A 16340-nucleotide genomic window follows, 5' to 3' on the forward strand; every position below is an offset into this window, starting at 1 on the left:
ACGGACTTGCTTTCAAGATCACAGACCTGTCTCCAAAGTGAAAACCTAATTGTACTTCAGTAAGCACAAACAAAAATAAAGGTTCTACTGAAACCAGTTTGCAAAGTTAATTGCTTCTTTCTTTATGATGGATCTTTCTCACGCCGAGAATTTTAATTTTACTTCCAAGAGGAAATCAATCACCGAATTTTATTGGAATTACGCTTATGTTCAACCAGCTACAATTTCTAAAGCATTTGTTTAGCTTGATTCACCATAGGCAGTAAACCTCTAAAGGCTCTGTACACTGAAATACTTCTCAAAATGCAATAAAACACAAAACCAGCTCCCCTTTCTCATTACCAACACAATAAAACAATAAAAACTTTATCTCTAATATGAATTTTACTGTCCTTTAACTCTAGATGGATTTTAATTCATCATGAATAATGAGTTAACCAATATATCTTAACACTCCACTGTCTAGGTATTTTTTAATCAAGACTATATCCATGTATCACAGATATTTCATGACTAGGAAGTTAACATTTCTGCCTCAGAAATACACAGGCTTTGCCATGAGGGAAGACCCACTATAAAGCTACACAAAGTCTGCTGTATGACTCTTTAGCCTACTGTGACCGTGTGCATGGAAGGCTGTGCTGCTACGGCCAGTGCAGCTAGTCACACGCAGAATCACAGAGAATCATTAAGGTTGGAAAAGACCTTTAGGATCATCAAGTCCAACCATCAGCCCAACACCACCATGCCCACTAAACCACATCCTGAAGTGCCACATCCACACGTTTTTTGAACACTTCCAGTGGTGGTCCACGCACAACACACTGTGTGCTGCAACATCCATTCCAGCACAGGCTGGGGGAATTAGGAGCAAGGAAGCGCTTCAGTAGAAAGGAAAAAGAAGGTTTAGGTTCAGAGCTTAAGCTGACATTTTTAACGGTCTATTCACCCACACAATTCGGCAACTCCAAAATTTTTTTGTGTTTTTTTTTAATGGTTAACAAAGACATTTGTTTATCTCTACACCTAAAACACCGTGATATTTTCTCTTTCACACAAAGGCCATAAAAGTATCTAGGATAGTTGTCACGTTGGCCAAACCTTTTGTACGCAACACAGAAATTGAAGCTTAAAACTGTACTGTCCACATTTACCTGAAAGTCTCGGCATAGCCTCAAACCAACTACAGTAACAGCAACTACTGACCCTTAATAAATAACTCCTGGAACTAAACTCTACATGCCATGAGAGCGAGCAGTACAGGTAAACCTATCAGGACTCTCACGGCTCTACTTCATATAGTATTTAAAAAAGGCATTGCTCAGAAAGCTTGTGTACTTCTGTACACACACATCTGCATGTTTTGTACTATCCAATTGCTCTTTTTCAGCTCCTTTCTGGTTACGAACAGTAAACTTTAATGACCACAATCGAGCAGGGTTTTCTTTAACTAAGATTCACCTATTTCCAAGGCTTTTCACATTCCACTTCCCTGTTGTAAACAAAAACAAATTTCATGTTGGATTAGTGATACCTGGAAGAAAATTATTTTCTCAATGTTAATCCACATTAATCAATCTTACTTACTGAAGTCCACTCTGTCCTAATCTGCCATTCACTGCAGATCTTCAGCTGGCAAGTGCTGGTTGTCTCTGGTTTCTCCAGGTGATGACAGCGGTACTGCTGAACTGTCAAGGTACGGTTGGCATACATTTGCCGGCATAAGATCTGTCGATGCTGCATACCAAGGCCACATGTTTTGCTGCACTCAGACCACTCCCCTATATCCCAGCTAAAGCAAAAAAAAAAAAAAAAAAAAAGAGAGAAGGTATTTTTTCAGTAATGATTTCTCTAATACGAACCTTAACAGAACTCAAATTACATGATTCTGATGCTGGTACAGAATTTTATAAAATAACACTTAAGCCTCCACATGCGTAACTAAACCCTTTATGAAGACAACGTTACATACTTGTAACCGATCTACTTGTAGTGGTTAATAACAATAAGCATGCATACAGATTGCACAATTCACGGTTTCAAGACACGTTACAAACATTAAGCCACTAATAGCTGTTTGTTTTTTTAAAGAATTTATCTATAATATATATTATTGCTCTAATGACAGCTCCTAAAAATTTAAGATGGGTTATATAAAATTTTTCTGCAGCAAAGACTAAAAAGGACAATACCACAGAAATTACATACTGCATCCAGGCATTCATTCATCAGTAAAACTGAAATAGCAAGTTATAAGCAATGAATAAATACATTTGATTTTGGAGATGAAAAAAAATTCCTAGGTATGTTCTTCTCATTCCAAGATTTCACTGTATTTATTTAATCACTTTTGTATAAACATGTCGTTTTCCCCTTTGAGTTTTCATTTCAAGCATGAAAACATATACACAAATAGGGAAGTATCTGAACTGTTTACACATTTTATTTCAGAACTCTTCTGGAGAGCAAGCAAAATCTCCGTATTCTTTTAAATAAATATTTACACATCTTTGTTTATACTCTTGATATTATACTGTGTAAACAAATGAAGCTGAATTAGTATGAGTTGTTAGAAAGAAAAAGGTGAGAAAAATGCTTGGTGAAAGAAGACATCCATCAGTAAACGGCTTCAGAAGTTCCCGAGTATCTAATATGCACTAGGAAGTTGCTTGTCCAGCATCTCTAACACTGTTAGCAGCACGTACACTGTTAGAAACTTCTGTGGGATAAGGAGTGGCCACTTGCTGCTCAGAAGAGAACTGAAGAATGTAACCAGGAGAGATGGAAAATACAGCTGCTGACCCGAAATAAAGTTGCTATAACAGCAACTGGGTTTAACCCTTTTCTCTTCTTGGTATACACCCTGGATGAATTGACTTTTTTTTTTTATATATATACACACACACACACACACACATTATTTAGAAGAAGTTGCTTAGGCAATTCTAAATCACAGTCTCCTGATGGCAAGTGTCTTTTCAGACCTGAACTGGCTGTATTAGTGTGCTTGAAACAAGGACTATTACTTCAGAATCCAGTCTTCGAGTTGAAGAACTACTGAATTGCAGGAAAGAGAGGTGATGTTTAGGAAGGGGCTGTTGTGAGCCCTATCAGCCTAATCTCATCTTTGAATATGACACCATGGAATGAACAGGTGGGTACTACAGCACACGATCCAGGATGGAGTGATATAACCTACAGAGCCTCCTTTAGACAGGTATATGCAGAAGCCCGTCACTTGAAAAAACATACCCGCAGAGAGACCATGTATAGTGTGCATATCTGAACAATCACACAGATTTTGAGAAATTACTACATCTACTTGTTGCCAACTTCCCTTTTGCCTTCCCTGAATGTTATTGCTCCCTGTGAAGGGGAAGAAGGCCATGACCAACTAAGGAAAAAATATCCACTATACTTTATGTCACAAGTGTGTAGTACTTAGAAGTTCAAACTAGTTTCCTACTTGGAATAGCCTCTTTCACATGCAAAACCTCAATGATATTGGCTTATTTCACTTGACTTAAATGGTAATATCTTACAAAGCTGGACATGGGAAGAGGTTGCAGGCCTCCTCTTCTGGAATAGGTTTGGTGTTGCTGTCACAGTAACTCTCAGATACCTCCTCATGAGTGACTCTGTTGACGCAGTGGAAAACTGGGTACTGTGACCCTGAAATGAAGAAGAAAATTAGGTGATGCATTGCAAAAGACTCCGCAGTATAAGGCGTAACAGTAGTATCTAACACTGATGCAGAAAGGAAAAGCGTAACATTAACAACAGGAGATACAGACTAAGATTATATCCAAAATTTCCAAATGTGAGAGCTGAATGCTATACTGTTTACATTGTAGTGTTAAAGGAAGTCCTTAGTATATAGAAAGTACAGCATGGCACTGTAGAAAAGGCTGAGAAAACATCCTCCTTGGTCTGCATGAGGACTTTACAGTGCAGAGAATACAAACATCAAGTATTCAGGGAATTTAAAAAAATGAAGCCAAGTGGCCACAACACATGCTTGAGAGGAGGAAAAATTTAGCAGCAATTCTGTTGTGCTTCTGGAAAGAGACTGAGCCTCCTTACTTCAGAGTTATGTGGTGAGTAAACACATGAGAATATTATCCACTTTACCTGTTTTTTTAAAAGATTTATGAGATAAAAGCTTACAGGTTAAACATTACTGTAGGCTATAGACTCACTAGAAGTTACTACTCTCCATATTTAATGCTTGATCTTTAAATAATTTTCATGCTAGAGCTGAAAAACAGAACTCTACTTCTATTACTGCTGCAAATTGACTACTGAAATGATGACAAAGAGCAAGGTGGCTAACATGCCTACTTGTATTTGGTAAGTGAAAAGTTTGAGTACATTAACAAGTTTCCTGACACAAGTAATCGAGGATCCAATCAGAAAAGGTGCTCTGCTAGACCTGATACATAAAAGCAAGGAAGAAAAAGTCAGGGATGTGAAAGTCAGGGGCAGCTTTGGCTGCAGTGACCATGAAATGGTAGAGTTCAGGATTCTAAGAGGACGGAGCAGGGCAAAAAGCAAGACCACAACCCTGAATTTCAGAAGAGCAGACCCAAACCTCTTCAGAGATCTGCCTGGAAGAATCCCATGGGATAAAGCCCTAGAGAGAAGAGGGGTCCAGAAGAGTTGGTTGATATTCAAAGACCACGTCCTCCACCTCCTCCAAGCTCAAGAAAGGTCTGTCTCAGTAAGTAGGAAATCAAGCAAAGGTGGCAGGAGGACTGCATGGATAAGTAAGGAGCTCCTAACTAAACTTAGACATGAAAAGGTGTAAGCAGGGGCAGGTGATCCCAGAGGGGTTCAGGCATGCTGTCTGATAGTGCAGGGGTGGGGTTAGGAAAGGCAAGGCCCACCTGCAGTTGAATCTGGCAAAGGATGTGAAAGACAACTCTACAAGTGTGTGTGTGTGTATAATATACACACACACACTATATACTTGTATATACATACACACACAGATACTGTACTACATATAGTAGTATATAGTATAGTATATGTACAGTATATATAGTATATAATATATATATAAAAATATAGAACAGCAAAAGGAAGACTAGGAAAATTTTTCTTTTTATTTCTTTTTAGAAACTAGCACAAAAGTCTGCCGATTCTCTCCCTGCCGTGTTTACACCCTGTAAAGCAGCAACAACCCCTCCTCTCTAATGGCACAGGACACCTCCATGGTAATAGGAGCCGTGTGATTGCAAGAGAAACAGGGCTCAGACAAAGAGAAGTGGTCAAGGCACAGTCCACAAGTGCCCGTTCACCCACTTGAAGCTAGACCCACTGACTTACAAATAGGGTGTTTTTAGTTGTTTTAGGCTATCCTACAGCAAGTAACTCCAAATGACTAATTATTTATTGGTATTGAAGACTTAATTAGTGAAGATATTCAGACTTAGACAGAGAAAGAAACCACAAACAGGAAAATTAACTTTGAACTGTAAGAGAAACGTTTTGCTTAGGTTAGACCTAACTTTCTTCCACAGAATGAAATAAGCACAATAATGCTCTTCAACCAGACAAGCAGATACAGAGTTTACACTTCTTCCCACAACCTTTTCCTGGAACGCCTTCTTGCTCAGATTTCATGGTTGTCATTTTGCCTTTGAAATGCATGGATGATGTGCAGTCGTTCTGAATAAGGCTGTAGTTTTAGACATATACACTGACTAACCTTGATATTAACAATATACTTCAGAATTTGGGGAAATACAGTGTACAACCTGAAGACAGGGTCATAAACGCCTAGTTCTCAGTGTTTGCAATCACAAATAGAACATGATAAAAAACCAAAATTCAGGTGGTTTAAAAGCAAGCACTTTTTCAACAGAACTCTCATTGCTTACACTCACACTGCTCTTGTCTGAAACACCTATGTCTATCTAGGAAAGCTACCACTCTACCTCAGGAATGCACCCTATACAACAGTGTCTCTAAGACCAAGCATCAGAAAGACTACAGAAATGCGCTTTTTCCCGTGTTGCTGGCAGTATAGGAAGAAGCAAGGAACAAGTTATGAGTACAATAGCCTAATCTTTCCGCAAACAGACTTCTCTTTTTCCTTAGATCAAAATATCTGTCTGCACATTTCCAAAAACCGAACTGCCATGCCTCTGAGTCAAAGGCAAAAAGAAGTCCCATCTTGCCTACACGGCCAAGGCAATTTGCACAGAAAACTCAGGTGCATCTTTGTCCGTATTTGTGTCTAAAGACTGTAGAAAAGGGCTAGGTTCTAACAGTTAAAGCTTATGTATCCCAAATATGGGTTTACTAAAGCTTGCACTGTCAGTGGCACCGATTCATAAGATTATTGACACTGCAAGTCTTAGGCCACTGCGTTAGAAGATCAGTTTTCTCCAGCTCTGCATTTCCAATGATCAACTTGAACTTGCGGTCTTAGGTCTAAGATCTGTGGTTAATTAGCTCCGCATTTTTTATCTCCTGGAGCTCAAAACTTCTGTAGATTTAATGGTAACAGCTAAATAATTTTTTAAATTGTATTATCATATTACATATTACCTATAGTAACTCTAAATTATGACATCATGACTTTAAATAAAATAAGGGTGGCCATAGTGATGGTAACTGCTGGCTGGTATACTTCAATTTCAGGATAGAAAATTTGAAATTACAATTCCCACTGAAGTTGTATTTGTTCAAGAATTTAATTTTATCAAAAGTAAGGCTTTGTGTCTCATCACCTACCTTATGCTAATACTTCAGGAAAAGCTATTATATTTTCTGAAATTGAAGGAAAAAATCAGCAGTTTACACTCTTTAACCTCCTTTATAATTCTTCTTTCAAGAAGTAACAAACATGCTGCCATGACTGAAAACAAATCAACATATTCCAAGTAATTTCCAAGGTGTAGATACCACCAGTTTTAAGGCACAGGGTGTGCTCAGAGAAGATGAAGTGAGGTACTCCTCCTGTAAGATCTCTCAGACAAAATTTGGACAAAGTTCCTGTGAGGAATCTGCAGTGCACCAGCCCTCTTCTCTCTGGACAACACTGAGGGATGATGTGCTACTTCCTTCTCCAGCAGGATGCAGTAGCAGTTTCCACACTGTCCAGATTCTAGTAGATCTATTCACTCAGTCATCTTAAATGGAAATTTGTGACAAGAGTTGGCAGTAGTTTGCACGGGAAGCAATTTCACTTTTAAAAAAATTGTAATAGTCTTTTTTTTCCAAGCCAAAGTTTTACTGAAAAGTGCTTTGAAATCTCACAGTTTTTCATCAAAACTGTTAATTTATCCTCCCTTTTTCCTTAGCTAGCACAAAAATAATTTGTCTTCCTTCTTCCAACTTAAAAATTCCTAACGTTAAAGAAAAAAAAAATTAAAGACCATGTATCATCTGCATTTCTGCATGAAGATATGAAGTGGCAGAAAAAAGGAAAACATGGAAAAAAGAAAAAAGAATAGAGTGTCCTGTATGGAACCATACATACCAAAATGAAAACAAAGCCTTAAATAGTATCAAGATTTCTTTCTGATTTTTTTTCACTCCATTTCTTATCAGCCTATATAAGCTAGTTTGACTTGAAACGCCTTAAGGGCATCAGATTCACACAGACTTCTCACACCAACATCACAAGGAATGTCCATACAGTCTCAACAGTATTAGGATCCTGCTCCCAAGGTCCAGTTCCTTTTGAATTTAACTTGACCAGAACATGCACACATTCTCCAAATATCAGGAAAAAGAGATACTAATTTTTGACAGTTCTCTTGCTAAATTTCACGGACTAAATTTACGCTGTATAGGAGGCTGAAGGATATCCTTTGGATTCTGTTTTCCTACAACTTTGGTATTGTAGTTTTGACTCAGATTTCATTAATACCACTGCCAACCGCTACCAGATCTCTGAAGAAATGGCAAGAACTACATTCAGATGCCCGTAAGATCCATAGGAAATACAGCCAAGACTTCTATGATGTAAAGGAAGAATACATCTAGCCTGATGTGTTCCGGCAATGGCATCGTAAATTACCTGATTTGGATACTAAAATTCACCACATACACGATAAACTAGACACTCAGCAGGTGATACTCACCCGTTGCTGCTGAAGAATGATCAGGTGCAGTTAAGGATTCTGCCCATATGACTTGTATTAAAGACACAGAGCATATTTAAATGCTAATCAAAATAATTCTTGTTTACCTTCCCTCCTTTTCTCCACAAAAAGTCTTCTGGCTGCATTTTAGCTCTAACACTTCTGCAGTAACTCCTCTAAGGAAAAAAGTTTTCTCAATATGCTGGGAAGCAATTTTCACTGGTGTCAATAATGCTGAATTTTTTTAGCTCCATCTGTAGCTATAACATGGACACTCATCTGGCCTTGGACCAAATTCACAAGGTGTCCTCCCAAACTAATTAGGAAGCAACTATTCTCAATGTATATGAACTTGTGACAGTCAGTGGAGTTCCCTCACTGGTACGTCTTTATTTCAAAGCTCTCTGATTTTGTAGGTATGGTGGTGGGTGGCGATGTATAGTACGAAAGACTCCACCTTTACTACCACAAAAACTTATTCTTCCCAGTAATTGCTTATGCTATGCATTATTGAATCTGTGGTCACTGTGAATGTGTTATGGCAAAGATTAATCTGGCAAGCTAAAAGTAGTGTATCCCTCACATCCCAAAAGCTCACTAATTACCAGTCCCTTTCTGTCCCTCTTCCCTCCCACTTCTCCCCTATGAAAACCTCAGTTTTCTGAAGTCACATTATTGCTGTTCCAGCAACATCTAATGAGGCAAAGATATGGCTGATCAATCCCTGTGAAACTTTCCCGTAAAGATCAGAAAACTGTTGACAAAGACACAAAAAGCACTGAGAGGGTATCTGACAAAGCTGGAGAAGCCAAATGGAAGGATAAAGAATGCCAAAGAATGTTGAGGAAAGCAGCTGTGTTTCAAGGGTGTGAGAGAGAGGGAAGCTTGCCATAAAATCCTGAAATATTTCCTTTCAGAGGTAAATGCCATATATTCCCTTGTAATTTACATACTTTGTATTTAATATTTTTATTTTTGTTTTTTCTACCAATTTAAAATAAACACACATAATAGTATTGACATGTCTTTTTCTTGTAAGATAACAGAAAATACCAGGTCCAGCAATGCTTTGTGCATACAAGAGCTGCTGAACAGTCACACTGCTTCTTCCCTCCGTGCTTCCCCGCTCCCACACTGGAACCCTCCCGTGTGTCATCTATTTCCTGTGCACGGTATATGAAGAACTTACCTTTCCCACATGTAGTAGTGCACTCAGTTTTTCCAATTTGTTTCCAGTTGTGTTCTCGGTTTTGTCTTGGTGGTTGCACAGCAGGCACCTGGTTTTCTGGTTGATGAGAAGGAAATCTTCCTGGATGAATAACTGGGAAAGTTCCAGCTGACTGTCCAGTGAGAGTGTCTGTCTCCCTATGCAAATCCTCATCCTCATGGTTTGTACTTTCTGGCATTCCTAACTGACCATTCAAGGGCTCCCCTGATGACAGAAAATACAAAAAGGTAAAACAATGAGCCTCACTTGCAAGTAGCAGTCTATGTTTTCATCCACTAATAATCACGATTGGAAAATCCTTAAACTTGAAAGCAGATTTAATCTGCTCTGCAGAGACCTCCTAATAGTGTCTTGCAAAGACTGTGTTGTTTTAAGCTAAGATAACCAAGTCTCAGCCAGCAAATACATTAAAAACTGAAGAACCTCCAAACATGCTGTAGAGTTAATGCACCCAGTGCCAACATTTCCCAAAGCCTTTTTTTTTTTGTACCATGCTCTGTATTCTGTGCCTCCCCATGTTGCACAGTCACAAACAGACTGCAAACCCACTTAGAAATTTGTCAAGGCAAGTCACAAACATTAACAGTAGGACCAAACTCGCTTGCAAATTTTCTACTGTCCTTCAGAACTTCATACTAGTACACACAGCCCATACCCACAGCTCAGTCAGGAGCACGAGCTCTCCAGATTCTATCTTGGGAAGGCAACAGTTGTGTGTTTGACCCTCTCTAGTTGTGAGAGGAAATAGAAACTGTGAAGGGTTTTTTTTTTAAATTACCTCAAACTCTGAAGAGAAAAATAATGTTCTATTTAATTTCTGAGACATAGTTACAGCACTCCAGCTCATGCAAAGCCATGGTTAACATTTTACCAACAACAATATTGTTACTGAAAGTCTAAATATGTGACCAGATCCCCTGCTACAGTATAAATAATCCCTGCCAATTCACTGAATTCACTGAAGTTACCAATCTATTCAGATTCCTCTTTCAACACATAGGGTGAAATTCTGGGTCTCTCCCACAACAATGGCAGCATTTACACTGAATTTAATGCTATGAATTTCTCCATTAGCTTATTGGGTAACAAAAGGTGTTTAGTAATAAGAAATAGTGGCATTTTACCTGGCCTCCTGTGAGCAAGCAACTGAGGACTAATGACATTGTCTCCTGGAATGATATACTCATAATGTATACCTGGGTTAGGCTGCTGATGTATCATCTAGAAAGAAAAACACCCATATATTCACTTCTTCCACTTATTATATTACTAATGCTTACATATGCACTTGAACCGATCAACTACATAACATTACTTATCACAGAAACAGTGGTTAATAACTGTCACCAAAAAATGCAAAAAATTCTATTTCTTTCTGGAAAAAATAAGAAAATACAGGCAGTATTGCTCAGTTTGCAAACTGAGCTAGCTTGTGACAGCAGAGAAACTGTTTCTCTAAATCTTCTTTGAAAAATGTAAACCTGAAATGCTGAGGGCCAAGGTGCGGCTGCGGGCTGCACCAGCCGCGGGCTGCACCAGCCGCGGGCTGGCCTCTCGCCAGCGTGGGCAGCAGAGGCTCACACTGGGCGGCAGCGGCAGCAGAGACAGTCCTAAGGTCACCAAAACATTCTCAGGTGGAAGGAGCTTGACAGATGCCTGAGGAAACATAAGCAAGGAAGAAACAAAGCAGAGAAAAATACCACAGATCCCAGTCTACAAATCTAGCCAACTACATTTTTTAAGGTTTATCAGTTGTACTTGAACGAAGCACATATAGACACATACAGACAGCACATATATGTTATTCTGCGTGTACCATCTTACAAATCAAACTGTTTCTTTCGTCGCCATGCAGCTACCTCTGCACCCACCACTCAATGGAGACCCAACAATCAACTAGCAAAAATTATTAGCATGATGCCGCTATCACCATCAGCATTGCTCAACAGTATCAAGTGAACAGATTACAAAGGCCCACATACTCGCTGCAGCAGCTGAAGAGTGCCTGTGCAACCCTCCTGCATACTTCCATGTTAATTTTCAGCTGAAGATGATGTAATGTAAGTGCAGACAGACTCCCACTGCTTTACAGCTAGCCAGAACAACTCTATCAAAGGTGTTCTTTATGCAACACAGGCAGGAACCATAAGCTTTTTTCCTTTAAAAGTGACAATGAAGCTGAGTGGTTTCAGAATGCTGCTGCCCAAGCGCACGTGAGCTGACATGAGAACACCTCTGAAAGTCAGTGTCACTTCTTGTTTAAGCAGTTGGGCATAATAAGACCTGGGCAAGATATGACTTCACAAAGGCTTTTTAAAACTGTTAGCAGCACACTCCTTACCCAACTGGCTTGTATTACATTGCTGCTACTGAGAGCCTGAGCATACTCTCAGCAGAAATGCACAATGCCCTCACCTGCTAATTGCACTACTTTACCTTTGATTACTTCAGTACTGCTTCTACTGACACTGCTGCTTTAAAAGTCCTGAACTCTGTGGGGACTGGTCTCGTAAGACAGATTTAAGTTAATGATACTTTAAGTTAAAGTATAATTTTTAAAAAACAAACAAAATATATATGTTACACTTCATTTCATGTATGCTATACTTGGGGTCTGACAAACCATGAGACAAAAAGAAAAAAAAAGTCATGTTATGCCAATGGCTTTATGACCCAGCAGAGCACACTTAAGCTTCAAGGTTTCACTAAATTCATCACACCAATTAACACCAACTAGGGATTCAGACCTTTGTTTTCCCTTGTGTCAAAATCACTTTTTCCTTGCCAAAAATAGCTGTTCCTCTAAACTGTCCCTCAGAGATCATTCACTTTTCTGAACCATCTAAAAATGCACTGCCTGTAACATTTTTTGTATGGGCTGGTCCTTCCCATGTCACTTTGTTATCCAAAAAATACACCCTCTTTGTGTTTGGTCCTGAGAGAACTGAGCACTGTGAAGCTGACTTCAGCAGAAGAGTACACCCCACCTTCCAAAACCAGGACCCTGCTCTTAAGATAGTTCCAGGAACAGCTTTCCAATGGTTCCCATGGTTTTTCTAACACATTTCTCAAAACAACCGACAGCCACATGTTATAAAGAGCTTAACTGGTAAGTCCCTATGAATATACTGTCACAGCTTTCTTGCAGGAAAATACCTGGAATTATACAATAGTTGTGCTTTGAATTAGTGGCCTAAGTCTTTGCAGCAGTGTGTACTTCACACTTGGACAAATATACTCACACACAATGTACTCCTCATAATCCAGGAGGAAGCAGTCAAGGACATGCTAAACCACCTGGACACCCACAAGTCTATGGGGCCTGATGGGATCCACCCGAGAGTACTGAGAGAGCTGGCGGAGGAGCTTGCCAAGCCACTCTCCATCATTTATCAGCAGTCCTGGTTAAAAGGGGAGGTCCCAGAAGACTGGAGGCTTGCCAATGTGACGCCCGTCTACAAGAAAGGCCGGAAGGAGGATCCTGGGAACTACAGGCCTGTCAGCCTGACCTCTGTACCGGGGAAGATTATGGAGCGGTTGGTCTTGAGAGTGCTCACAGGGCATCTGCAGGACAACCAAGGGATCAGGCCCAGACAGCACGGGTTCACGAAAGGCAGGTCCTGCTTGACCAACCTGATCTCCTTCTATGACCAGGTGACCCACCTAGTGGATGAGGGAAAGACTGTGGATGTTGTCTACCTGGACTTTAGTAAAGCCTTTAACAGCGTCTCCCACAGCATTCTCCTGGAGAAACTGGCAGCTTGTGGCTTAGACAGGTTTACTCTTCGCTGGCTGAGGAACTGGCTGGATGGCCGAGCCCAGAGAGTTGTGGTGAACGGCGTGAAGTCCGGCTGGCGGCCAGTCACAAGCGTGTTCCCCAGGGCTTGGTTCTGGGGCTGATCTTGTTCAATATCTTTATTGATGATCTGGATGAGGGGATCGAGTGCTCCCTCAGTAAGTTTGCAGATGACACCAGGTTGCGTGGGAGTGTTGATCTGCTGGAGGGTAGGAGGGCTCTGCAGAGGCATCTGGACAGGCTGGATCGATGGGCAGAGGTCAACTGTATGAGGTTTAATAAGGCCAAGTGCAGGGTCCTGCACTTTGGCCACAACAACCCCATGCAACGCTACAGGCTTCAGGAAGAGTAGCTGGAGAGCTGCCCAGCAGAAAAGGACCTGGAGGTGCTGGTTGACAGCCGGCTGAACATGAGCCGGCAGTGTGCCCAGGTGGCCAAGAAGGCCAACAGTGTCCTGGCCTGTATCAGAAATAGTGTGGCCAGCAGGAGTAGGGAAGTGATCGTGCCCCGGTACTCGGCACCGGTGAGGTCGCACCTTGAATCCTGTGTTCAGTTTTGGGCCCCTCACTACAAGAAGGATGTTGAGGTGCTGGAGCGTGTCCAGAGAAGGGCAATGAAGCTGGTGAGGGGTGTGGAGCACAAGTCTTATGAGGAGCGGCTGAGGGAACTGGGGTTGTTTAGTCTGGAGAAGAGGAGGCTGAGGGGAGACCTTATCACTCTCTACAACTACCTGAAAGGGGGGTGTGGCGACGAGGGTGTTGGCCTCTTCTCCCAAGTAACTAGTGATAGGACGAGAGGAAATGGCCTCAAGTTGCGCCGGGGGAGGTTTAGATTGGATATTAGGAAAAATTTCTTCACTGAGAGGGTGGTCAGGCATTGGAACAGGCTGCCCAGGGAGGTGGTGGAGTCACCATCTCTGGAAGTGTTTAAAAAACGTGTGGATGTGGCACTTCAGGACATGGTTTAGGGAACATGGTGGCGCTGGATTAATGGTTGGACTTGATGATCTTGAAGGTCCTTTCCAACCTAGTGATTCTGTGATTCTGTGAAAACTTGCAACTCTTTATCTTGCTCATCATAACCTGCTGTAACTTAAGAGAGCTTTTTCCTCTGCATTTCTAGAGCGGAAGAAAGACAATATAATCTCAGGAAAAAAGAATGGAAAGCCGTTTGGAGTTCCCATCTGCAAATCTCTCTCTTTTTCTACAAAGAGCATAAAGATCGTGAGTACGGAAGAAAAGAGAATTACATGATTCAGGAACTGCAAGAAGTCTGAAAAAAGACATCCGTATCTGCGCAGCTACAAATCTCAAACCTGTAAGAGAGGCTGTGTAGTACTGATGATCGATTTTCTTTTATCTAGCACTATCCACTTTTATCTTCCCACAATAAGTTGGAAAAGACACGAAACTATCAGCTTATAATGAATTGTAGTATTCATCAGATCTACAAGAAACGTCTCGGATAAGAATCCAGTCAAATTAGATGCGGTAATCCATAGTAGCAGCCACAGAGCAAAACTGTTAAAGCTATGCCCATCATGCCAGCTTTCTTATATTCACTGCATATGACAAATTTAAGCTTAAGGTTTTTTTTATGGTATTACTTTGGAAATATCTGTTTAATCCATTTCCTGATCCTCTTCTCTCCGGGTCATTATGTAATAGGCATCAATCACCTGACAATAAAAAAACTTAAGACCAAACCTCAGCTCACAGCATCCTGTAACTGCACAATGACACGTCTTTTAAAACCATGGAGTCTGCATTGCAGAATCTAGGAGCCCAACAATTTAATCTTTGAGGCTTTTGCCAGTCTTACGTTGCAATCAAACAGAAATTATCCAAAAAGAAGTAATATTTGCGTAATTATTACACTGCTTTATTAAGACACCATATAGCAGATAGGGAATAACTTTGCCAACATCAACTTTTCCCAGCTGAGTAATCAGGGTAGTTAGTAATTGTTTTCCTATGAAACAACCCATAGCACTCACTTTTCCACCCCACATTGCACTTAAGGGCAAAAAAGCTGTAGCTGGATGAAACAACCATATCACCAATTAAAGTAGTTTTTTCAATTAATGGATTTTACCATGTGAAAGTGTAAAATCTCAGAACACATCACTTATCTTTGAATAAGTTGTCATCAATTTGAGTTATATTTTTTTATTTCAGTACAATGCAGTAAAAACCTGTCCCATCTGAAGTAAACGGCTTTTTCGGTAGGATTCCCTTCTCTTAGCCACAATTTGTCTCCTCTCTTCCTTTCTCAAATGGCTATCATGTATGGTCTCTTAGCGCAGCTTCCTATTAAAACCTCCCTGCTTAAAATCCCACACCCTATCATTGTTTGCATTTATGTTTCTTTTAAAGGGAATTGAGATGGTATCACTCTGTGAAAAGACTCGTCTGATTTAGATATTTGCTTCAGTTCACTGTAAAATTAAACTATGCCAAATTTGCTGGAGTAGGAAAGCATTCGGAGAAAATCTAGTTCACAAAAAACCCCCAGACATTTGTATGCTTTGTCTCTATTTTACTGAACATAAAATTCATTTTACTGGATCTGAGAGAAAAAGGCTTCATCGTTATTTAGATTTCCTATGATCTGGGCCAAAATGGGAGCAACAGCAAGCAACCATAAAATATCAGAAATAATGTTTCAAAATTAAAGTAACAAAACAGTAACAAGGTATTGTCACTGAATGCAATTTTAGTGTTGAACGTTAACAATTAATTGAACAATTTCTTTCCATCAGGAAGATTAAATGAAATACAAGAAACTTACATAGACATCAAGGACTTCATTTGTTGGTCCATCAGCTAAAAATGACTCTCCTGCAGTGCTGGAGATTTCATTTGGGCGTTTATAAGTGAACATGGTCCCACCACCTTCGTATCTCCCAGGTCGATCAATTGCCCAGTTTCCATTGATGATGGACCGTCCTGATCGACTCCGCAACGCTGCAGAGGATAGGGACAGAAACACAAGGACTTTGATCAGAGGAAATCACCTTCTCACACTGGTGCCCAATCAAATCCCCAAAGGTGCATTACGCTGTTAGGTGTTCTCTGACGCCAGGGGACAAAGCTGTGTGGCTGTTGAGAAGAATAGAGTTATATTAGTAGTTGTGCAAAAAAAATGCCAAGCTTCGAAAACTTTGTTGGAACACGTGGTATGTTTATGCTGTAAGAAAAGAAAGAAAAATCAAAGATAG

At 40.3% G+C, this 16340-nt stretch overlaps 1 protein-coding gene across 1 annotated transcript in view; it reads right to left on the bottom strand.

Moving 5' to 3' along the window:
* The window catches only part of THSD4 (thrombospondin type 1 domain containing 4), a gene marked incomplete at both ends in the record, with an annotated part of 302482 nt that overhangs the window by 18249 nt on the left and 267893 nt on the right, over nt 1–16340 (bottom strand). The window contains 5 exons of the mRNA XM_082005338.1: nt 1588–1792; nt 3543–3672; nt 9286–9528; nt 10449–10545; nt 15911–16086. Coding sequence (XP_081861464.1) covers nt 1588–1792; nt 3543–3672; nt 9286–9528; nt 10449–10545; nt 15911–16086 — 851 coding nt within the window. The remainder of the gene's footprint in view (nt 1–1587; nt 1793–3542; nt 3673–9285; nt 9529–10448; nt 10546–15910; nt 16087–16340) is intronic.

This window comes from Phaethon aethereus, assembly GCF_964289735.1.
Source record: "Phaethon aethereus genome assembly, chromosome: 12".
NCBI lineage: Eukaryota > Metazoa > Chordata > Aves > Phaethontiformes > Phaethontidae > Phaethon > Phaethon aethereus.